The 26,183-nt window shown below is 36.3% G+C and overlaps 1 protein-coding gene across 1 annotated transcript; it reads left to right on the top strand.

Annotated features, from left to right (window-relative positions):
* The first annotated feature begins 1,207 nt into the window (after positions 1–1,207).
* LOC127650314 (protein argonaute-2) lies at positions 1,208–24,817 on the top strand. The gene is made up of 20 exons (XM_052135648.1): positions 1,208–1,414; positions 2,688–2,735; positions 4,013–4,193; positions 4,271–4,391; positions 4,610–4,791; positions 4,922–5,058; positions 5,141–5,275; positions 5,357–5,444; positions 5,661–5,808; positions 5,890–6,009; positions 6,102–6,224; positions 6,330–6,463; positions 6,601–6,785; positions 7,549–7,708; positions 7,953–8,043; positions 10,043–10,237; positions 10,347–10,481; positions 12,131–12,232; positions 12,389–12,588; positions 15,361–24,817. The coding sequence occupies exons 1-20, from the start codon at positions 1,390–1,392 to the stop codon at positions 15,467–15,469; spliced, it is 2,619 nt and encodes an 872-aa protein (XP_051991608.1). The 5' UTR covers positions 1,208–1,389; the 3' UTR covers positions 15,470–24,817.
* The last annotated feature ends 1,366 nt before the right edge of the window (positions 24,818–26,183 follow it).

The raw sequence follows: 26,183 nt of genomic DNA, 5'->3' as shown, positions 1-26,183 counted from the left end.
AAATGTACCAGGTAACAGGTTCTATCCACAGTGGAAAACCCCCAAAAAAACGAGCAGAGTCGAGCTGTACCCTGCAGTGGAAAAGCCCCAAAAGATGTGGCTGTCTTGTCGGGCACTTCTCACACACCTTGTCTAGCTGATCCCACAAAAGCTCAATGAGGTTAAGATCCATAACACTTTTTTCCAATTATTTTTTGTCCAATGTCTGTGTTACTTTGCACACACACTAACCATTTCTTTTGGATTTTCTGTTTCAAAAGTGGCATTTTCTTTGAAATTCTTCCCATAAGGCCTGCCTCCCCGAGTCTTCTCTTTACTCTTGTACATGAAACTAGTGTTAAGCGGGTAGAATTCAATGAAGCTGTCAGCTGAGGACATGTGAGCAGGGCTGGACTGGTAATCGGGCATACTGTGCATTTTCCCAGTGGGCCGACGCAATTTGGGGCCGTTCCGGGGCGGACTGGACATCGAGAGATCCGGGCTGGTGGGTCGGCCGCGAAACGTGCCGAATGGGCCGCGATAAGCTAAAATGAGCCACCGCGTTATGCAGAACAGCTCACAATACACGCTGCAACTGGCCCCCCAACAGTTGGGCCAGTTGCTATGTAAAATCCCGGGCCGATTTCTCTTCTCAGTCCAGCCCTGCATGTGAGGCATCTATTTCACAAACTAGTGACACTGATGTACTTATGCTCTTGTTTAGTTGTACATCTGGCCTTCCACATCTCTTTCTGTCCTTGTTAAATCCAGTTGTCCTTTGTCTTTGAAGACAGTAGTGAACACCTTTGTATGAAACCTTCAGTTTTTTGGCAACTTCAAACATTATATAGCCTTCATTCCTCAAAACAATGATTGACAGATGAGTTTATCATTTTTATATATATATATATATATATATATATATATATATATATATATATATATATATATATATATATATATATATAAACCTTTTACATCAATATATACTCCAAAATAATATTTTTAAATGATTTTCAAACCCACCCGGAAATGACGCAACATGACCAACAGTCATATGTAGATATTGTTCTTTCAAATTTAATGGATATTTTGTTACGAGTCTTGCTATATTGTAATAAATAGATTCAATAAAATATAAAAAGACACGCTGAGATACAACACTCGTAGGTTAGTGTAAAAGTGTGTGAAATAGAGGGTAAAGAGGAGCTCGTGCTGTGATGGGGGATGGGGTGGCTCGTAGCTCTCGTGCTCCACTAACGGATCGCACTCAGTAATCTCTCTTTTCCTCACTATTTCGATGGTGATTTAAAATAAATTTGTCTTTTTCGTTGCCGCATGTGTTACGTGGCATCTGAAGAGCAAAAAGAATTGGCGTGCGATTGAATTTAGGTGCAGAAAGCGATCAAAATGTTTCCCGTTGGAGCAGCTGGTGGTGAGTATTATTATGATTAACGAGCGTGCTAGCAACGAAATGCTAGGCGAAGACGTTTGGTATTTTTGGTGTAAAATTAAAATATAATTTAATACCGTTCGGTTGTACATGACATTCATGTTCAAAGTAGGATTTGGTTTATGTTACTGAAGTGTTATTTCGCATCTCTGTCGAGGGTTTGCTTTGTAGGCCCATTGTTATTGTTAGCCAGCTAGCTAAACTTATTGACCTGGCTTTTGAATTCAACTGCAGCTGGTTAAACTCTCTCACGACGTCAGTCTTAATACGTTAATATGGCTCACTTGCTTACTTTATCACCGTTGGAAATTTGAGTAGTTTAAATGTCAAATGTCTTGGTTCAACTGTTTTTGTGTCGGTTTCAACGTTGGTTGTTTGGCAACAGATTGAACTGATACTCAGTTTTGTAGTAAATAAACGTCATCATTGTATTGTTTTCTGTGGATTTGTATTATGTTGTTATATATTCAAACTATGTTTCACCACGGGAACAGTCTATGTGTAAAATTAACTCTAAGCCAAGTTAACTGTAAATTATTTCTGGGAGCTAACTGCATTTTTATTGCAGTTTAGTCTGAAGCATTCAGAAACTACCAAACTTACAAAAGCTATTTCTTAAATTAAAAGAAGATGTAAGAATACAGCATTTTTATCTTATAGTTTAGTTTGATGAAGTCATTAATTTGTTGACTTAAATGTCTATTGGTGATATGTGTGAAGCATCTGAACTGAAACAATTATATAAATAATAGAAGTTGCTGCAGCTCAATGGAATGAGGTCCTGGCACGTGTGCATGGGAGAATTTGGCAGGTTGTTGAGTTGCTTGTGTGGCGTTAGTGATAAGGAGTTAAAAAGCCTGCAGACCACTAGTATCTTCCAGCCGCGTTGTGTTTTTTAGGGTTGATAAAGTGGGCTGTGACCCCACAGGGAATCTTTCAGTGAAGAGAGTTTAGGTATGCAGGATTCCGAGAACATAGAAGCTTTTTTAGTTTAGATGTTGTATATTTGCATTAAGTTCCCCCCAACAAATAAACAAACCTAATCTCATATTTGATGGGTATTAATCACTCAATTCTACTGCTCTCCTTTGATCCGAAAGATTGTGTGCAGAACTACTACCTTGACTTTGCAAAGAAAGCCTGTAGCAGGCTCATAAATTAGGTTAAAAAGCAGCATTATCGTGGTTTTACATATGCTTATTCGCATGATCGCAAATTTGGATGTCTGTTGAAATAAAAATTGTGTCTTTTACAGCTGCTGAGCTGTGTCAGGGACATCCATCCTCAGGGTCAGATGTTTCTGGTATGCAGCCTGACTATGCTAGTTTGTTTAAAGCTTAGCTATATTTTCTAGGGATGCACCGATTGTGAAATTCTGGGCCGATATCGATGTATTAAGTCTTAATTTTTAAGTCTTTCAGCCCTGCATCTTTGAATGAGCACAAATTCAATCATACAAAGTTTAATATAACCTTCTTTCAAATTCTTTTTGTGAAAAATTACTTTTTCGAGAGCCTTTTTAGCCTGCTATACAGCAGACCTTTTTCACTAAATCAGAGGCCAGACAGTAAAATACTCCCACACCACAGACATTTTCTTGCACTTATTTGAAAACAAACCACACGGAATACATTGCCCTCTTGCGTCATGCCAGAGTCATGTCCAGCCAGTGTCTGTGGGTGGTATTATAGTTCCACCTGTTGGATCTTCTCTGAAACTGCAGCTGGGTAGGCAACTGTTGTCCAATCTGACCGCAAATAAACAAGACATATAAACAGATAAACATTGGCCACTACCATCGGTGAATGACATTGTATTTGCCGATGGGCCGATGTCAGTCAAGAAGGCGAATATCGGCCGATACCGATGTTTGGCCGATACATCGGTGCATCCCTAATATTTTTAGTACTGTGTCCCAGTTGTGTTAACCAAGTTGCCTTTAAATGTTTAATTTTGATTGATGACAACAAATTGATGATTTGCCAAATACTCAAGTATTTTGTATATATATTTGTATTATTTATGTTCCACTTGTTAAATGGTTTAGGTACTATAGATGTTAGTAGTGTTTATTCTTGTGTAAAAAAAAAAGTGTGGAACTAGAGTTTTTGGCACAGCAGCACTCTAATAGTCTTAACAATTTTTTTTGTGTTATGTTTAAGTTCTGCGGAGTGAAAAAAAAAAAGACATAACCAGCTTGAAAGTTTTGACATGGTTAAAAAATATTTTTAGGCTATGTGTTTGAATGCGATGATTGTCTTGTTGTGAATTCGCCAAATCGTGTCTATGAATTTAAACAAACTGTAAATGCAGTGCTTTTATTTGTTTCTGTAGTTTAACTATATACTCTGCTTTTATGTGTATGCTTCTAATTAATGTGGTAAATGTTTTTGCATAATTTACATTAATTTAATTCTGGTCAGAGCAATCATTTGTTTATTTCATTGCCATTTTAAAGTGCATGAAAGTTTAGAGATTGCCCTAGATGGGATTTGTCAATTGTTCCCTTTCAAAACACCAAAGTTTCATTCTCTTTTAAATATATTTAAACGGGAAACTATTTATGTATCTGCCCTGCAGCTCCACTGACTCCACCAGCACCAGAGTATGTCTTCAAACCGCCTCTACGGCCAGACTTTGGCACAATGGGTAGGACAATCAAGCTTCAGGCCAACTTCTTTGAAATGGAAATACCGAAATTGGAGGTGTACCATTATGACATAGACATCAAGCCTGAGAAATGCCCACGAAGAGTTAACCGGTAAAAACCTTTTGAAATTTCAGTCAGCTGATTAATAGGAAGTGCATTTCTACTCACAGACTTGTTTTACTTTATAGAGAAATTGTTGAGCACATGGTCCAGCACTTTAAAACGCAGATCTTTGGAGATCGAAAGCCTGTGTATGATGGGAGGAAGAATCTATACACTGCCATGCCTTTACCCATTGGAAGGGACAAAGTATGCTCTAAATGTAGTAGTGATAAGTGTTGGTTTCATTATATTACTTTTTCAAGTTTCTCAATGCAGTATGCTTGAATGACATAAAGAATGGTTTGATTGGAATTGATATGTTCCTTTTCTAGCCTATACCTTGAAAAAGTCTAAAAATTCCACATTGTCTTTCTAAATTTGAATTGAGTGTCACATCATACTGATTTGACAAACTGCTCATTTAGGTGGAGCTGGAGGTCACAATTCCAGGGGAGGGAAAGGACAGGAGCTTTAAAGTAGCTATAAAGTGGATGTCCTGTGTGAGTCTGCAAGCTCTACAGGAAGCACTGTCAGGACGACTACCAAACATCCCCTTTGAGACCATTCAGGCTCTGGATGTTGTAATGAGACATTTGCCCTCTATGAGGTTAGTAGTTACATTGTTCCATTTCACCAGTAGGGGGTCTCTTGCTTCATCCTTCTGCATGCTCATTTCTCTGGATTGGTGTCCTGGTTTTGACTCCATAATATATATGAAACTTTATTGGTGTCTGCAGGTACACCCCAGTTGGACGTTCGTTCTTCACTCCCTCTGAAGGCTGCTCCAACCCCCTTGGTGGAGGGAGAGAAGTTTGGTTTGGTTTCCACCAGTCTGTTCGACCATCCCTTTGGAAAATGATGCTTAACATTGATGGTAAGCGTGCACCAACTTCTGTTGGTTTAAAAAATATTTGATGTACTTTGCTTCTAGTAATGTTTACATAATTCTATTTTAGTGTCTGCAACTGCATTCTACAAAGCTCAACCTGTGATTGAGTTCATGTGTGAGGTTTTGGATTTTAAAAGTATCGAAGAGCAACAGAAGCCCTTAACAGACTCTCAAAGAGTGAAGTTTACCAAGGAGATCAAGGGTGATTACTTTTTACAGTGATTAGTTTCATGTCCATTGGCTGCCTTTGGCATTAACATTGCTTGATTTCTGAACCTGTCAGGTCTGAAGGTGGAGATCACGCACTGTGGACAGATGAAGAGGAAATACAGGGTGTGTAATGTAACAAGGAGACCAGCCAGCCATCAGACGTAAGATTTCCTTTCTCAAGTCATTCATTTATAAGTCTTATTTATTTTAATTTGCATGAAATTAATAGAGCTTTTCCCATTTCTGAATGTATGTTCGCTTGCTTGTGGAGCTTATGGTTCTTAATTGATATTCCTCATTGAACTGATTGAAATTAAAAATTATTTTATTATTATTTATTAAAATATGATGCTTTAATAATGTTTTCTGTTCGACAGGTTTCCCTTGCAGCAAGAGAATGGTCAGACCATTGAATGCACTGTTGCACAGTACTTCAAAGATAAGTACAAACTGGTGCTGCGATACCCACATCTCCCATGTTTACAAGTTGGTCAGGAGCAGAAACACACCTACCTTCCCCTGGAGGTTGGTCAAGAATGCATCTTACTCTTTTTAATCCTTTTTTTGTTTCCCTGTCCCTAAATGTTATTGTTCTTTTTTCTCAAGGTCTGTAACATAGTAGCTGGGCAGAGATGCATAAAAAAACTGACTGATAATCAGACCTCCACTATGATACGTGCCACTGCCAGGTCTGCGCCTGACCGTCAGGATGAGATCAGCAAACTTGTGCGTGCAGCTCTCCTTTGTTTTTATTTTGATTTGTATTAGGTGTTTCCATTTCACAATTTCTCACAAGGGTTTTCATTTGTGCATGGCAGATGAGAAGTGCCAACTTCAACACCGATCCTTATGTGCGTGAGTTTGGAGTCATGGTAAGAGAGGAGATGACTGAGGTCAATGGTCGGGTTCTACAGGCACCTTCAATTCTCTACGGAGGAAGGGTATAAACGTATTCTGGTTGACATTTATTTGGTTTAATTCTAGATTCTCTGTCTAATGTGGGGTTTTATCTGCTTAATTTGACTATGTCTGTCTGACCATTTTAGAACAAAGCAATAGCAACCCCAGTTCAGGGTGTGTGGGACATGAGGAACAAGCAGTTCCACACAGGAATTGAGATCAAAGTGTGGGCTATTGCCTGCTTTGCTCCACAGAGGCAGTGTACTGAACTCCTTTTAAAGTAAGTCTTGTTTTGTCCTGAATGTTTCTACCTGTAAGTCTTTGCATAGCACCTGTGCTTTACGACTTAATGGAGTCATTATATTCCATCCTTTTACAAATAGAACCACAGTTAAACTGTTTATTTTGTTTTTGTAGAGCCTTCACTGACCAGCTCCGAAAGATCTCTCGTGATGCTGGGATGCCCATTCAGGGCCAGCCATGCTTTTGCAAATATGCCCAGGGAGCAGACAGTGTGGAGCCTATGTTCAAACATCTCAAGTACACTTACCAAGGCTTACAGTTGGTGGTGGTCATCCTACCTGGGAAGACCCCTGTTTATGGTAAGTCAAAGGGATAGTTCACCCAAAAATGAAAATTCTCTCATCATTTAATCACCCTCATGTCATCCCAGTTGTGTATGACTTTCTTCTGCAGAACACAAATGAAGATTTTTAGAAGAATATTTCAGCTCTGTGAGTCCTCGCAATGCAAGTGAATTGTGACCAGAACATTGAATCTCCAAAAAAATCTAATAAACCCAGCATAAAGTTAATCCATAAGACTTCAGTGGTTAAATCCATGTCTTCAAAAGAAATATGATAGGTGTGGGTGAGAAACAGATCAATATATAAATCTTTTTTTATATAAATCTCCACCTTTGATCAGCCTCGACCAGTAGGTGGCGATAGGCATAAGGATTGTAATCGCCAAAAAACAAAAGAAGAATGTGGAAGTAAAAGTGAAAAATTAATTGTAAAAAAAGGACTTGAATATTGATCTGTTTCTCACACACACACACAAACCAATCATAGTGCTTCAGAAGATTTGAATTTAACCATACTTTTATGCTGACTTTGTTATATTTGGATATACAAATTTATGGTCACCTTTCACGTTTATTCCATGGACCAACAGAGCAGAAAAAATCTTCTAAAAATATTTTTTTTCTGCAGAAGAAGGTCATACATATCTGGGATGACATGAGGGTGAGTATATGATGAGAACTATCCCTTTAATCCCTCTTTTTTACGTAATACTTTAGTGTTTCAACTATTGTTTGCTGTGTTTAGGTTTTAAACATCTATATTTTCATTCTTTTCTTAGCTGAGGTAAAGCGTGTTGGAGACACCGTTCTTGGCATGGCCACACAATGTGTCCAGGTAAAGAATGTACAGAAGACCACACCTCAGACCCTTTCCAACCTCTGCCTCAAGATTAATGTCAAACTAGGTGGAGTCAACAACATTCTTCTTCCACAGGGCAGGTGAGGGCAGCTTTTTCAAAGGACTTTTTTTATTTTGTCTGTTGGCCTTTGTATGATTGCCTTCTAAATCTTGGGCAACTTCCTCATGACAAATGAACTCCTGTGATAGCCTAGTGATGGAAATGGAATAATATTGAGTTTTACAAAAATGTATCCATGTTCATGAAGCAATTAACTATGAAACAAGCTCAGCTTTCACTGAACTATTCTTTACTTTTTGTCTATCACTATTTCTGTTCTTTAGGCCCTTAGTGTTTCAACAGCCAGTCATCTTTCTGGGTGCAGATGTGACTCACCCCCCAGCTGGTGATGGCAAGAAACCCTCTATTGCTGCTGTAAGTTAGACAGACCTTTTCTGATCTTTTCACACTCACCCAGCAGAGCTGTATAGCAGGCTGACAGTCCAGGGTGTACACTGATGTAATTTTTATCAAGGCTGATCTGATGCTGATCTAATTAATATAATTAGGAAAACAAAACTTTGAACATTCATACAACACATACATGCCCAAAGCACACTGCATTTACATTACCACAGAAGTTTTGAAGAAGTACTTTCTTCTAGGGGTGTAACGGTTCAAATTTTTCATGGTTCTGTCTGTATCACGGTTTTAGGGACAAAAATATTACTTACAAATCCAAAGGAAGAATACTGTATTGGTAACAAACACTTCAACAGGTTTGCCCTTAACAAAAATTATGGTTTTACTACAGTAACCATATTTTAATAATTGTATTTCTTGTAAAATCATAGTAACCAAAATCAACATTGTTACTGTCATGGTTAAAATATACAGTAAAACCATGATTACTATATGGAAACTACAGTATTTCTGTTGTAAAACCATGATTAATTGTATCAAACATGATTTCTGCTAAGAAAACCCTGGTGACCGCAGTCATGTACCTTTAACTCTGTGCTTATCAACTGGTTTTGCTTCAGGACAGATTTTACATTGGACATCAAGTGTCGACTTGCCATTGATTAAACATAACCTGTATTTAATTTATACTGAGTTGCATTTCCTTTTATGTTGTATAGTTTTGTTCATGGTTTTCCAGTATAAGGACATGCATCAAGTGACATTATTTTTGTTGTTGATGTCAAAATCTACAGGAAGTTTTCTCTCCCCTTTTAAAAATTGAAGAGCATATTTACTTATATGAGCCCATTATTATCCCATTTGTTAACTAATATTAAATATTTATACACATATTACACAGAAGGAAAGGCTCCTCATTACCATGGTTAGGTCAGTGTGCTAGTCTTAAATAATAGTAATAAAAATAATAATAAATTAATGTATTTATGAAAAATAAATACTAGCTGAAACACATCTTGAAACTTTAACTACAACTGCCACTGTTGATATAAAATGAGGTCTAATAGATTCTACCTTTTAGATGAATTCATATGAAACTATAATATTCCGTCAAATTATAACAGTTACTTTTACTCATGTAAAATCCTGAAACAAATTTGTAAAGGTGATGGTGTGTAATTTTGTAATAATTTTTTTTTTTTTGGTGCATAGCACACTTGCTCTTTTCCTTAGTGCTGTTTGGCATGTCAGGGCTGCTACTGTTTGAGAGGTTTGAATTGACCATCTCCATAACACTTTAAACTAGAAAAGTCTCGCTAGAATTGAAATTGGTTGAGGGAATATCGAGGGAAGCCCAGTTGTTGAACACGCGCACCAGAGACCAGATCAGATCGTTAGCACGAGCTCGTTACACACGCGAAAGTGCAGATGAGAAGTCTTCAGCTGTTTGCGAGATTATCATTAAATCTGCCTCGGCAGGTAAATACTCGATCACTTGGGCGGCCACCGAAATATCTTCAATGGGAAGTTACCATGGCATTGTTATTTCCCTGCTGTCCATGACCCAGTCCGAATAGACCAGTTGAGAAACGCTGCTTTAACTCACACAAAGGAGATGCGTGTGAGAATCTCCGTCCAGTTGCATATTTTCCTCAATACCGTAGATAAGCAAATATACATGGAATGATAACCGTCAATTTTCAAACCGTGGTATACCATGAAAACCGGTATACCACTGCAACCCTACTGTGCGGCGCACGCTATATTTCTCTGGGTGATATCGGCATACATTATTAATCCTATATTGATGTGCAGTGCTAAGTAGCACTGATAAAATAAATATGAGATTTCTACCTCTGGTACAGTTTTGAGGTCCACCATGTCACCTACGCTTTCAGCAGGATTTTAATGCCCAAGATAGAAGGGGCCCTCTAGTGGGACAGAAACGCTATAGTAAATGCTAACTATTGAAGAATGTCATATAAATGTTTCTACATCCTCCAACATTTAGGTGGTTGGCAGTATGGATGCCCACCCAAGCCGATACTGTGCCACGGTGCGGGTGCAGCAGCACCGTCAGGACATTATTCAGGATCTGGCCACTATGGTGAGAGAGTTGCTCATCCAGTTCTACAAATCCACACGCTTCAAACCCACTCGCATTATCTACTACAGAGACGGCATCTCAGAAGGGCAGTTCAACCAAGTAAGCTACATGCCTACATGTTTTGCCTACACTTGCCAAGAACATTTGACAGCAAGCATGTTTTTGAGCCTGTGATGCAGACACATTTCTTTAATCTTCACCTTTGTAGGTTCTGCAGCATGAGCTGCTGGCTATCCGTGAGGCCTGCATCAAGTTAGAGAAAGATTACCAGCCAGGCATCACCTTTGTAGTAGTCCAAAAGAGACACCACACCAGGCTCTTCTGCATGGACAGAAATGAACGGGTTGGTTACTTAACTGGAATTTAATTTTACACTTGAGTCGCTGGCAGAAAAGGACCTGATTTAATGAAAATTTGCAGAAACACTTAATTTTACAGTTTTTGTGGTGCACATGTTACTATTATTAATTACTATAGTAATAACAAAATTAAATTACAAGCAGCTCTATAATTACATGCAGTTTATTAATATTACACAGTAATAACCTTTGTAAATACGCCGTAGCATGAACGTATGAAAAAAAATAGATTCTGTTGTCGTCCTGATTTTACATTTATTTAATTAAAAAAATTACAGGTTTAGCTTAATGCTAATACAATGATAGGTAAATAAGCTGCTTTGTGAAGAGTTCCATATGAACAGGTTTTCTCTCAAGAGAAGTTTGATCTCTTTAATACTTTATAATTAGTCATTTAATGCACCGCTGCTAAAGTCATCAAAACGCTGCTTGTTCACTGTTGGACATCAAATCCTCTGCTGTGTTCAAAGTTCCTGTTATTATGAATAATCACAGGTTTATTTGTGAGGAGCCACTCTGCAGATTCTGTCTGACACCGCTTTAATAAATGGTTTATTTGTAAAAAGGCTTCGTGAACTACATGTCATGCCCCCTACAATATTTATCATCTAATAGCTTCTGTACTTCTGAATGCAAAGCTGATCGACAGGTGACTTCCAAGTGCACCAGTTACGTGAAGCGTGTCATCTGTTTCTGGGATGCGCAAAAGTGCATTGAAGTGTGTCATTCTGCGTCCGGGATATGCATAAGAGGTTTTGTAGTGCTCTGTATTTAAGTTTTTCATGTTTCTTATTTTTCTTAATTGAATAGTTTTGTGGAATACAGAGCATGCGAACGGTGTGGTGGAAGTTGTTTCTCTGCTCAAATATTCGCTGTCTGATCACTCAAGTTCAAAAGTCATTGCTCCACTCCTTGCTCATGAGTAAGAGCGATGTTGGAGTGGAGCGCCATGAAATGAAAAAGAAGTGAGACATTCTTTCTGCCCTATTCGGAATTAAGATGGGATTATTTCTTATGAGGACCTGGGGTAATGTAATAGCCTAATTCCAAAACTTCTCAGATTTTAATCCCATGCTAATCGGTCATTGCTAGAAACAGCTCGTTGTTGCATATTTTTACCAAAAAAATAAGCCCTGGTTATACTTAAGAAGCCAGTATAGCATGTGTCTGAAGTGAAAAGAGACTTAAGGAAATGTAAGATGCGCTTCACAACAATGCTGCGTTTGGACTGATGCATGTTTTCTTTTTAAAGAAAGAAACAAGTATGATTTGTTTTATATTTTTATTAGGAATATTTGAAAAATACACACGCATGTAATTTTGTGATTTGAGTAGAGTTAATGGGGGAAATTGTTGAGCATTGTGCTGCACAATATATTTTCTAGAGGGGCAGATAAAATTACATTAACGTGAACGGATTGTCTATTTTTCATTCAAGAGTGTTCTGTAGAATTACTCTCGCTAATGTAACCAGTTCTGTTGAATTTTGCCAGGTTTTCCAATAAATGTCCTGATACAGTTTATGCTCACATTTATTTTTCACTTCATAATTAATTAGCACCACTAAATACATTTTCTGATGGGTCAGTTACGTGTAAATGCATACGCTCACATACCTGTCTTTGTATTCAAGGTTGGAAAGAGTGGCAACATTCCTGCTGGCACAACAGTTGACACCAAAATTACCCATCCATCTGAGTTTGACTTCTATCTTTGTAGTCATGCCGGAATTCAGGTACCATTCGTTGCAAATGGAATTTCATTGAAATTTGTGTGTGTGTAAAATATATATATATATAAATTATCAGTGCAGAAATATGTATTATTAGTTGGTGCTTTGAAGAGTGAAAGTTTGTGATTCAGTTTTTTTTTAATTGCTGAATATTCACAGGGAACCAGCAGGCCCTCTCACTATCATGTGCTGTGGGATGACAACCATTTCACCTCTGATGAGCTGCAGGTCCTCACCTACCAGCTGTGCCACACTTATGTGCGCTGCACCCGCTCTGTCTCCATTCCTGCACCAGCCTATTATGCCCACCTGGTGGCATTCCGTGCTCGCTACCACTTGGTTGACAAAGAACACGACAGGTACCGATGGCAGGGGTCTTGATTTCCTAGACCAAGTGAATGGCATTGGTTTGCAGAGTTTACTTTTTGGTAAACAGTAGAGGTGGGTAGAGTAGCCAAAAACTGAACTCAAGTAAAAGTACAATTACTTCAAAAACATAGTTACTTAAGTAGAAGAAAAAGTACTAATGTAAATAAGTACTTGATGAAGAGTAAGGAAGTATCCAATTAAAAAGAGTACTCAAGTAGTGAGTAACTCTTTACTTTCACAAATGACATAATAGATGTTTACTCCTCTATATTCCATTACATAATACACATTTAACATGTACTACAGAATTATTATTATTATTAATGGAAATTCTATCATCATTCACCATCATGTTGTTCCAAACCCGTATTTCTTTTTTCCATGCAATACAATAGGGAGGTATTAGACAGAATGTTTGCCTGAGTCACTATTTACTTTCAGTGAATGTTTTTATATATATATATATATATATATATATATATGTGAATGGTGAGCGAGACTGTCAGTCCCTAACATTCTGTCTAACATATTTTGTGTTCCACATAATACAAAGCCTCACACTGGTTTGGAACAACATGAGGGTAGAGAAATTATGACAGAATATTAAATTATGGCAGAGCTATCACTTTAAAGAGATAGTTTACCTAAAAATGAAAATTCTCTCATTTACTCACCCTCATGCCATCCCAGATGTGTATAACTTCCTTCTGCAGAACACAAATTCATATTTTTTTAATATTTTAGCTCTGCAGGACAAATTTTTGATGCTCTAAAAAGCAAATAAAGGCAGTATAAAAGTAATCCATAAGACTCCAGTGGTTTAATCAATTTCTTAAGTGATATTTTAGGTGTGGGTGTGAAAAAGATCAATATTTGTAATTTTTTGCTAGACAGCAGAGGGCGATATGCAGAGAAGAATGTGAATCACCAAAAACACAAGAAGAATGTGAAAGTGATCTGTTTCTCTGTTTCTCATCCTCACATATTGCTTCACTTCTGAAGAGACTGATTTAACCACTAGTGTCAAATGGATTATTTTTATGCTGATTTATGTTTGTTTGTTTAGCTTTAAAATGTTGCCTTGCCACACATTCACTTTCATTGTATCGACCTACAGAGCTGAGAAATTCTTCTAAAAATCTTAATTTAAGTTCAGCAGAAGAAAGAAAGTCATACACATCTGGGGTTGCATGAGGGTGAGTAAAAAATGAGAATTATAATTTTTGGGTGAACTAACCCAGAACTGAATGAGTTTGTCAATAAGAAGAGAGGTTTGGAAACATTTCTAGTAAATATTACAGTGAAAATGTCCATCAAGGACATTATGTATAATGCTGAAATATAATGCCGCCTTTCGCTATTTCATAGCTTTTTAAAGTCCTTTGTGGATTCTTATTTCAGTTTAGTTGCAGTTTTCAGTGTCGTAAGTGAGATCATTAGTTGTACAGCAGTACCGCCGCTCTAAATGCAGAGAATGCAGCCTACGTGTGTCTGAAACCGCCCCCTATCCACTATATAGTGCATTTTGAGTTTTCGCTATTTTGTAGGAGTGTCTAAATTCAGAGTGAGCCACTCGTTCCCTACTTTTGTTTACTCATTCTTACCCACAATGCACTCTAATTTCAAGTTTACGTTTCAAGTACACTCGATGAAGGTTAATTTCCCACAATCCACCACGGGGAAGACGTACGAGCTAGGAGTTTACAGCTTCCTTCACTCCTGCAATGTTTTATTTCATGCTGAATTTTGACATCATTACTTGATTAATATAACATATAGAGAGACAAAACATACAGATACATTTTAAAATGTACTCTTTGTTGTATCAAATGTGTTTACTCTTTATATTAGCACATAGTATATAAAAATGACACAAAGAATGAAGATTTATTGTATTAGTATATTATTTAATAAGAATAACAAATGAGGCCCAAGTATTTACAAATTTCTTAAGTGACATTTCTGTACCAGCCCCAGAGCTGGTCCAGACACTCTCGTCCAAATTCACTCATTTCATTCACTTACTGCTGAGATATAGTGCACTAACTGCCTTCACTCTATAGGAAATAGTGAACAGAATAGTGAGCGAAGAAATTGTTTCACTTTGAAGAGTTTTATGCTGCTGCACTGATGACTTGAGTGACCGTATCATCACTCAAGTGGGAGCATATCAGTGTGCAGCTGTGAACAACTGCTGTCCCATTCTCAATAAATTACACATTAATTAAAATTAAACCCAGTAATGTAATGACAAATTGTAAATAAGTAAAAAGAATCATTAGAAATTTACTTGAGAGAGTAAAAAGTACCCACTTTTAAACCTACTCTAAAAGTAAATTTTTCCCAAAAAATGTTACTCAAGTAAATGTAACTTGTTATTACCCACCTCTGCTAAACAGATTGATGGTAAACAATATTAACTATCCTAAGTGAAATCAGGAAATGAAAACCTATATTCCCCAAGCTGTTATATTGAACAGAACGGTATGTACAGATTTTTTTTTTAAAACAAATAAAGCCTTGTCAGAAATATACATTGTCATTGAGCTACACAAAAACCTCCTGAATTTAACATCCTGCTCAGGTTTCTGCTCCTTTAATGGCAGTGTGCCAAGGTAATCCCTAGAAATGCATCTAACTCATAGGATTAGATTCCTTTTTTATGCAGGTTTAGTTCAGGTGTTATTCTAATCTTCTTTTAGCATGGACTAACTATGTGCTTTAATTTATTGTCCCTCTGGTTCTGATGTGTTTCCCTGCAGTGCTGAGGGCAGCCACACATCAGGTCAGAGTAACGGCAGAGACCAACAGGCCCTGGCCAGAGCTGTGCAGATCCACCAGGACACACTGCGCACCATGTACTTCGCCTGAACATAACCAGAAACAAGCCCCTCCTCCACAAAACAGCACGGTGTGTGTGTGTGTTTGTGTGTGTGTGCCTCATTTGTATAATGGGTACTTTCAGATGAAAACAAAAGACTCCAGAATCTCCATGATGTTAGGTTTCATAATGCCCACGTAGTAATTTTCATACATACTAAATATCCTGTCATGATTTTTAGAACTGTAAGATGTGAATTCATTAATTTATCTTTTTTATTATTATTATTATTTGGTTAAGTGGGTGTGGTTATGTATCTCTGTTGTACATGTGCATGTCAAATTAGAGGTTACCATGTTTACATATTCAATCCAAAAATGGAAAATATTTTTACACTGAAAGTTACATTACATGCAGGGGTGGGGGTGGGGTCTTGGTTCAATATTCTTGCCAAGTTGTGGAGACTGTTGAGCAGTAGTTTTTTACAAACTCTTCAAACCAATGGGTTGGGGTAAGTTTAGGACAATGCGGATCAGGTTTAGGGGTTGTGGGGAGGCAGTTTCCACAGCTAAATTATTTATCAGCAAAGCAAGTGCACTGAGCAGAAGGGGACTTCAGGACAAAAGTACTTATCCTGTTTTATTACATTTATTTGTACTAATATGAATTTTTATCTTTGTGTCATATATTGTTCAGTCCAGGGCTCAGTCAACCTACTGTACCTGTCCTTCCATAACTAATCAAGCATCGTCATATGCTTGCGTTGGAAAATTGTAACTTAAAATAAGTTCAGAATCAAGAACATGTTGAGCTATTTGGAAGTGAGAATGTAGAAATTGTTCTGACAATCAGTTTTCAGGCTCTCTGCCACTCAAATGAGACTGGTTCTCATCAGTGACACCCTCCGTATACCTGAGCCAGTATTCTCTGTGTGGAAACAGCTCTTAAAAATAGTCAATTATTTGTTCAAGTATTGTCCTTTATAAAATACTAATATCTTTAGATTCTAAGCATTCTAGTCATGATGAGATTATCGTATGTACTTTATAATTTCTGCCATGAGAATTTCTCTCTTGTCTGCTGTGATCGTAATAACCTAAAGTTTCAGTGGGTGCGTACATGATTTCAGGTTTTATTTCTTAATTTCACATCTCCTTTCAGGAAATGTGTATCAAATTTCACTTTGTTCAAGCACCTATTTTGATATTTTAATTTCAAAATTTGTCCCCACATTGAAACAAGGCCAGTTTTGTGCTGAATATTTGAGGCTCTGTAGCCCTGTGCTCTGTAATGTTTCCAATTGTTAAGTTTGATTGTTCTGTGCTGGTGTTGAGGTTTAAAGACGGTAAATGAAAGTTCCTCCAGTCACCACATTCCAGCTGACCATACAGGCAATAAAGACTTTGAGGGCAGGGAAGGGAGGGAGAAGGGCAGATGCTTAAGAAGAACACTGATATCAGTCGCATTGTTCACAGAGACACGACAAGGTTGGAGTGAAAATTCTATCCAAATTTCAAATGCACCTTAGTTTTTATCTCAATAGTCTATAACTTGTATGTTTTCATCTTGAATATTACCAATATTTTTTTGAGAACCCAATATTGTCTTTTATAGACAAAAGTAATTGTGTTAATATCTTTCTTTTAGAGACCTTAAGGAGTTTTTTTTAGACTGACAGGGTTGGGCCACTAGGCAAGTGGTGGTTAGATTAACCTACGAGGAACATTTGCTATTGAGAAAGTCAATACAAACTTAGTTCAAATTGAAGCGCAATACATTGTATATGTCTTGGTATACTGTTTTAATGTAAACAGTTCTATGGCTTTTAGAGGATATCATGTGCAGTGATAATTGATTGAGAGTTGTTAGTTAATTAACTGTAAGCTCATTTCCCCATATAATGCTTCAATTTTAACTTGAAATATTTGGGAATTTTTAATAATCTTTTTCTAACTATGCATTCTTAACCAAGAGATTTTAGTGGTATGTTTGTGAATATGAATTTAGAACATTTGTAATGTAGTTATTTTAATGCTGGGTACTTTTAGTATTGTAAATAGTGCAAACCCTGTTCCCACTGTAGCAGTATTAGCATAACAAGACACTCTATTTTTATTATCAACGATTGGATGTTCTTTATATGGCTCTCAATTATTCCTGTAAGCCAAACAAGATAACATATGTACCTGAACCATAACTGAAGCACAATGGGACATAATTGTAGGTGCTAGAGTTTGAAACAACCCTTTGTTTTTAATCTTGTTCAGCCTCATATTTTAAACAAGAAAATCACAGACTGTAAGAGATGTTCATGGATATGTTCGATTTTGAATCCGGTGTAAATTTATGACATTTTATACCCTGAAACAATGTTATCGATTTGTCTTTTCTTTTTTTTCTTTTTTTTTTGCCAACTCTAAACCCATCAAACTGTTTGTAAGGGGGTATTTTAGCTTATCTTCACATACTTGACTATGTTATGTTATTATTTGGCGCTGGTCTCGCAACTTGTAAAAATAGATGCACTTTGAAGAGCAATGGACACAAGACCCTTAGTTCTGGTAGTTTTGAAATGGAAGCCTACATGTGGAACATGAATATGTTTTCTGGGTGCAGTTGTGTGGAAATGACTAGATGTCCTACCTCTTGTTACCTGTTACTTGTATTATGGTAACATACCGCACTGGTCATTTCTTCATAATTGCACTTGGGAAAGTTATATTTTTGTCTCTCTGAATTTAGTGTTAGATGTCACAAAAAAAAAAGCTTGAAAACATGCTCTAAAAATCATTGTTTTTTTTGTTTTTTTTTGTTTTTTTTTTTTCTCTCATCTCTTCAGGCCATACCTGCTGCATTTATCCTAGATGATTAACCATTCCCATTTTGGATAGTGTTTAAGCTATGTATTCAAAACTAATATTGAGTGCTGCAAGTATCAAATGAAAGTCAGACATGAATTCAAAAGAATATTATATGCTTTAATTGAACAAGTGTCTTATTGCTTTAAATGTTAAACCCATATTTTAAACATTTGCTATAAAAATGTATAGTGTAAATTTCATTTTTACCATTTTCTGTCCTCTGAAATTGCAATTCATCATTGCTTTATCCATGTATTCAATTGAATGTGTCACCTAGATTTCTTGTTTTTCTTTAAATCCTACTTTAGGTTTGAATAAGTAGTATTTATAATTTAGTGTCAGGAATTATGCGAGATGTAATAATTGCTTGCATTTCTAATTAGATCTATTCTGGAACAATCTAATTTCTCTTTGTCCTCAAGAACTGTTTGAGTTTTTATCTTTTTAACCTTTAAAAATCAGCACCTTAGTCAAAGGTCTTCAACATATGCAATTTCTCAAGTAAGAAATGTAAGATGTTTTTGCACTATATCAGAAGTGGTGTTACTGTTTTGCATACAGATTATAAGGTTTGAGAGAAGTGTGGGCTGCTCAGCACCAGTGTTTTGGCCTTTTTCATTTGTAGTTCATATACAAATGCATTGGCACTACTCTATTAGAAGTTTATAATAGATATAAAAAGGTTTTGAGTTATTACACTATGCAAAAACTCATTTAAATTCAGAGCCGGCACATTTATGTATTCTGGTACTTTTTAAACATAGAAACTGTCAGATTGTGGCTGTAAAGTATATGCTGTATGCACACCAAAATGTAAGAATTAAGCCCCATTTTAATTTTAAGATATATTTTTTTAATTAGTTTGGACACAAGGAAACTTATGTTCTGGTGAATTGTTCAATTAAAATCATTCCTGTCTAACATCTTTGCATGTAGATGGTAGGGAGGCTGAGGAACGGAATACAATGCTGATTTTATAAAGACACATCTATCTTTGCTGCAGCATCTTAAGTTCAAATCTATAGTTGTAGTGTTAACTGAGATTTGAATTGGTGCGTAATGTTTTCCCTGGAAGCTTAGAATTATGTATCTATCAATGCTATGTCATTACCATTATGCTGATATTCATGGATGTCTCTTGCATCATCATTAATCGAGTTCTGACTTTTGCTTCTTGAGTGAAGCTTGTATATTGCTTGGCTTAGTATCTTTTTGGCTCTGTGTGGGGTTACAATGTCCACATGCCTCTTTGCTTTAAACATCATGGTTGGAATAACATGTAAAACTAGGGCTTAAGGCTACTGATTATTAAGCCGTTACTGTCAGACTTATTACATATTTGGTGCCCCACTGTTTGGATTATGTTGGCAAAATGTCAAACTCAAGAGAATTGTGCTTCCCCCATGTTCAGTAAGAGGTGTTCTATCATTCTTATGAGATATATTGCTAATGTATTTACATTAGACATTTGCACTAGTGTTAGTCTGAAACCGAAATGTATGCCTCGCTCTACATACATAGCAGTAGTTTTTTGTAACTTTCCTCTTTGCTTTTCCACATCTTAGAAATATGCTACCTTTTATGACCTGCTCATACCACAAGGATACAAACGAACAGTTTGAATGTACTTCATATGTCTGCATTTTGAAATGGTGGTCATGATATCCATGTTACAATTTGTATTTGTTTGCTCCACTTTGTTTCATACATGCAAATTTAAAGCTGCATTGAGTCATTAGGATGTAATGATTGGAGAGAGAAATGTAACTCATTATTCATGGTTGTAGAGTACTAAATTAACATTTGGGAAATTTATTCAGAATACACACTTGCACAAAGATGTGCGCAGCGCTGATGTTTGTGGTGCTAAACTCGAAGTGTACATAATGCACTATTGTTTTTCGCCAGAATGTTTGCCAGAATTTCCAACTGAAGTTACATCTAAAGGATTTAAGCTATTCTATAATGCTCATGTTCATATTGTCCATTTTAAGTCAGATTCCGATCACTGATTTTAAGCCCTTTTTGCATTACCAGCAAACTCTCTGTGGTGGTCCCATATTAATGATAGTGGTACTTGCCGAGCCCCAGTTCATTGTGCACAAACTAAACACCTACTCTGTTCATTAGAGGTCAGATAATTTTCATTTAGCCATGACCGCATACAAATTTCAGAACAAATTATTTTGGCTTTTTCCACTTCTAAGTTCTTTAGCTCATTGAAATATAACTGACTAAACCTGAAGCTTTTCCATGTTGTGAGGGATTACAATGTCTCTAGTATACTGTTAAAAGAGCACAGTACCATTAGTTGGCATTACATGCTAATACATTTATTGATTAATATATGAGCAAGCATATAATTTGGAAATGTGGTGTTAAGACTAATTCATTGGAATAGTTGAGAGAGTAATCACAACCTGGCTTTTTAAAACAACTTTTAAATCTACCTCAGAATGGTGTCAGGTGCTAACTTTAAATATCCCTTATATATGTATATGTGCTCATGACAAAGAACAATAATTGTGACCAAAAAACACAAGCCTGTACTGCGTGTTAAATGTTTAGTTTTGTTTCACTTTTTTTTTTTTTTTTTACCATTTTTTGGTGGATCAACATGAGGGATGTTTAGGCATGTAATAAAATTGCAGGGGACCAAAATATTATATATATTTTTTTCTTTTTAAAATGTAGTGATAAAAGAATACTCATCAGCATATTGAGAACTGCACACTGCAGTTTGACAACAAAAAAGAGCTTTATTTATGCTCCAGACATAATTTATTTGCAATCAGAATGATACTTCCTGGCAATTTTAACAGTAGTTTTGAGTGGAATTAGAGCTGTTCTCAGATCTTCTGGTCAGATCTATGGCGAGAAATGGCTAGGAATCAGATTTAATCAAGTCATCACAAAGGCTTGGGTCTGGGTGGACTTCAAAGATAATTGCCAAATGAAAACGTAGTGGTTGAAATGGTATGGTTTCTTAAGACTGGGGCCTTTTCTAGATTGGAAGAAATGTCCAATGAATGACCACTGCTCTTGTGTTTTAATATACAGTATGTTTGGGAAACTGACAACATTTTCCTATGAAGCAGCTTATCATTGAGTTTCAATGTCTTCAGAGTGCTAGCATTATACTTGATTCTTTTACTTGATTTATATCCAGTATTGCAATAAAGAGTTTTGAGATCTTTCAAATTCGCACTCATTAGATCTGATCTGATCTGTTTGATGAAAGTTCCATAAGGGTAGAGTCAGGTCTCGGATAAGCTATGTATTTAAGCATTTTCATTTTAAGATTTTGGAGTGCTATTCAATGCAGTTGAAGTGTATTTACCTTGCTACATTTTCTGAAGGGAATTCAATTTTGATTTCTTGTATCTCAAACTCTTGAGGATGTGTTCCAAAGCATTCTGATACACTGGCATTTGAGTTTCTTGAGAGAGTTTGATAAATATAAAGGTACAAAAGGTTGTATGGAAAGAAGATTTTTGTTTCTCACTAACTACGTTTCCATCCAAGTTTTTTTTTTTTTTTGCGACAAAGTGTAACGCATCAAAATGTTTACTGATATAGCTGATGGAAATGCAAATTATTGCTGAAATGTCACGTGTGAACATAATATTTTTCCATTTAACTCTGACGCATAAACTAAAATTCAAATGTCATGAAAATCGGGTTTGGAAATGTCTTTTGCAAAAATATTGTGTCACATGACAGAATTTACCCCACTCATTAACCTGTGTTAATCATGATGACAAGGTATACAGCCTTGAAAGCTAATCATTAAGCTAAAGCAGTACTCACACTGTTATGGATTGATCTTAATGGCATACCTGCACAGATCTGATGCTGCAAACACATCTGCGTCATAACACTTCCAGGTGTGCCAACACAAATATCTTGTATCATGCACATCGACAAGTGCACTGAACAAATGAATGGCCACTCTGCGATTAATTTAATCACGGTAGCCATCCATTTATTTATTAAAATTGCTTTTCCACACCATTCAAAATAATAGACGGCAGTCATTGAATTAGCCCACAATCAAAAAACATATAATTTCTGTGCACAAAGATATTTTAAATTAAAAATAAATTCACAATACAAGGAGAAAAGCATCAGTGTGCTTTTAGCAACATTAACATATAGCTCAATTCTCTAAAATTGTTTAGCTTACTTTTGAAAACATGATGGCAAAATTCCCTGTTTTAAATTAAATAAATTAGCCTACTAAATGAATAAAGCGTTAAATTAAATAATGAATTACTAAAATAAAGAAAATATTATCTTTAGATCTATATATGCCTTTTCATTACACAAACTTAATTTAGCCTTACCCTGTTCTGTATTTGAAAAGTCAGCTGAATGAAATTCTCAGAATATTCTACACTTTTCACGACTATAAACTATCAGAAATATTTGTCCAATGCTGAGTTCACTTTTGAACATTTTAAATATTTGAAATCAAACCCCCTTTAACTCTTCAGAAACTGTAAATTGCATTATGCCACTAAAATGTATTTTAGATGACAATCAAGTTCAGTTGGTCGTTAAAAGCTGCCGGACAAATTTGCGGGACATAATGCAGTTATGATGGCAATGCTTTAGAGATGACTGTTCAAAATAGACTATTGAATATCAGGAATGTATCATATGTAATCGCTGATAATACACCGCATGAATTCTTCTTTAATAGCTGTGCACACTGCATCTACACATCGATGGATGCTCCTTATACTAAGACTGAATTTCTCCCGCTACTTGGTGCAGGTTGCCAGCTTGAACAGGGCCTTGACTATTCACTTCTGCGATAGGCGCATCATCAGTATCCGGGGGTATTAAAAACTTGTGTGACAAAGTGTTTTTTCAATAAAAGGCCATTTGGATGGAAACTGGCATAAGATGGCAAATTTTCAGCAATTGTTTTTACACATTCTCACTTTGTCTATTACAAAACAAAAAGTGGATGGAAACTAGGTTATTGGCAAGCTTAAAAATGTCCAGCATTTTTATGTGTGCCTTTTTCAAATTGATCACACCCCTGATTAATGGACTATCCTTTGAAATTTGATACTCAGCGCCACATCAAATAATTTGTAAGTTTATCATGCAACCTTGAGTGAATGCTGCATAGAATGATCAGTATTTGTATTTTGCACTTTCTAAGCAGTTTAAAGGATGTCCTGTTGTAATCGGGCATAAAGACTAAGAATATTTAAGACGAGGTATTTTCTGCTATAATAGGAATTCTAAGGAACCGTATGACTTGTTGGTCTTTTCAAAAACAAAGTGTATGGATGTGAAGTACCTCATAAGCCTGATAAATGCTGCATAAACTTCATTTATTGTTCTTTTGTTAACCTAATTTTTCAGAAATTGCAAAACAATTTCCCCAACAGAGAGGTTTGATGCCCACATAAAGCTGTGCAAGAGCCTACAGAATTATTTGTGATCGACCACAGACGCTTTTTAAACAATAGTTTTGTACCACGTTTACTTGTTGGGTATAAAGGGTATCAATGGTGCACAGAAATTGCAATTCTGACATTAGACTTAAAGGGTGATACAACATTTTGTATTGTTTCCAAGCATCTAGTTTTAGCATTGGCCAGTTGATCACAACTAGTGTATATGTAGTGACATCTTGCAGTCAAAAGTTACAGTTGACTCAGGTATTGCCATTAAGGGCTGTATCTGCTATTGCCTCTCTTACCCAAATTTCCTCACCTGTGTCTTAATGTAGCCTTAGAACTGCATATATGGATGGAACATTGGAGAATATCTGGCCTTAAAATATGCACTATTAACAGAACATGCAAGTCACTACACATCAGGCCATATGTTTTTGCCATATAACTACCTCCTAAGAATGTAGGAGTGTCCTGGAGCTGCCAGATGGTTTCTTTTTCTCTGGTTTTATTTTCCAAATAGTACTACGTAAATTGACAATCATCATGCATTTTATTCCATGCAATAGTTACTAACATAATTATTTTTCAAAAAGGAAATTTGAGATCTGTAGTTTAAAGCAATCTATAATGGTGTGAATTATAAACAACTGAAATTCCGGGACACTCAAGTTGATTCTGTATGTTTTGATTTTTGTTTTACATTTATTTTTGTTTTTTTGTTTTTTAAAGACCATGTCCACATTAGCCATGGAAGAGCCAAATGACCAAAGTTTCAATTCGATGGCTTTCTTGCATTGCCTTGTGGTCTCAAACCTCCAGCTCACATCAGCAAATTATCTTTCATTTAACCTTGTGTTTTAAAACATGCCAAAATTAAATTTGCTTTCATTCATCATGGCAAAGTCTTTAATTTCTCATTCATGTGTTTGCATTCACTGCAAAGCTCTTTGACTTTTGTTAATGTAAAGAGTGTGAGCTTTAATTTTTTTTAAACAAATATGATTATAAACCAAGATATGCTGTAAACCCTGCTAAGACATAATGTGAAAACGTATCATTTAATATAGCTCACTTTCGCTTGACTGTGTAATGCATCATTTAATAAACTTAATTTCCTCTGACTGTATTTTTGCTTTGTATGCCAGATTTTAAGTCCATTCACTACATATAATGTTATTCAGCATACTGGTTTCTGCTAACGTCTGGTTCTCTGCTGTTTTTGTAAACTTTTTTTTTTTTTTTTTATCATTCCTCTTAGATGAGGTAATGTTGGAATTTCAAATCCCCCTACACTTATTTTGAGACTTACAAACAGCTTTTTGTAAGTAAACACAGATGGTGTGGATCCTTACAAACCCATAAACAATGTCACCTGAGGCCAAATTTGGTGCCCACTAACCGCTGTACATTTGTATCAACATCAAAAATGTTTGTTCCACATGTCAATTATGCCCTGTCTAGATATTCAGCTTAATAGTTTTACACGGCCACACTTTTCATTATTGTAGTGGTGACCATTAGCAAAGGAATAAGCACTAGTATCTAATGAATAAATACTAGTTACTATTAAATGGATACTAATGACTATTGGAATAAGTACTAGTACTTAATACAGTAGAAGCATATTTGATATCTATTGAATTCTGACTTAATATCAGTAAATGCATTCCATTGCAAGATACTCTGAAGATAACGTATAAGTAGACAAAGTTGCTATGCTCCCAAGATAGCACGTGTACATCTCTGAGAAGTTTGTTTTAGATAGTTAAATCTGGAAAGCATTGCGATTTGTAAATAACACCTGTTAAACAAAGATCAGATTTACAAATATTATACAGTGGGTACGGAAAGTATTCAGACCCCCTTAAATTTTTCACTCTTTGTTATATTGCAGCCATTTCCTAAAATCATTTAAGTTCATTTTTTTTCCTCATTATTGTACACACAGCACCCCATTTTGACAGAAAAACACAGAATTGTTGACATTTTTGCACATTTATTAAAAAAGAAAAACTGAAATATCACATGGTCCTAAGTATTCAGACCCTTTGTTCAGTATTTAGTAGAAGCACCCTTTTGATCTAATACAGCCATGAGTCTTTTTGGGAAAGATGCAACAAGTTTTTCACATCTGGATTTGGGTATCCTCTGCCATTCCTCCTTGCAGATCCTCTCCAGTTCTGTCAGGTTGGATGGTAAACATTGGTGGACAGCCATTTTCAGGTCTCTCCAGAGATACTCAATTGGGTTTAAGTCAGGGCTCTGGCTGGGCCATTCAAGAACAGTCACGGAGTTGTTGTGAAGCCACTCCTTCGTTATTTTAGCTGTGTGCTTAGGGTCATTGTCTTGTTGGAAGGTGAACCTTCGGCCCAGTCTGAGGTCCAGAGCACTCTGGAGAAGGTTTTCGTCCAGGATATCCCTGTACTTGGCCGCATTCATATTTCCCTCGATTGCAACCAGTCGTCCTGTCCCTGCAGCTGAAA

The sequence above is a fragment of the Xyrauchen texanus genome, chromosome 10 (assembly GCF_025860055.1).
Source record: "Xyrauchen texanus isolate HMW12.3.18 chromosome 10, RBS_HiC_50CHRs, whole genome shotgun sequence".
NCBI classification, from domain to species: Eukaryota; Metazoa; Chordata; class Actinopteri; order Cypriniformes; family Catostomidae; genus Xyrauchen; species Xyrauchen texanus.
This window is presented reverse-complemented; position numbering and strand designations above follow the sequence as displayed.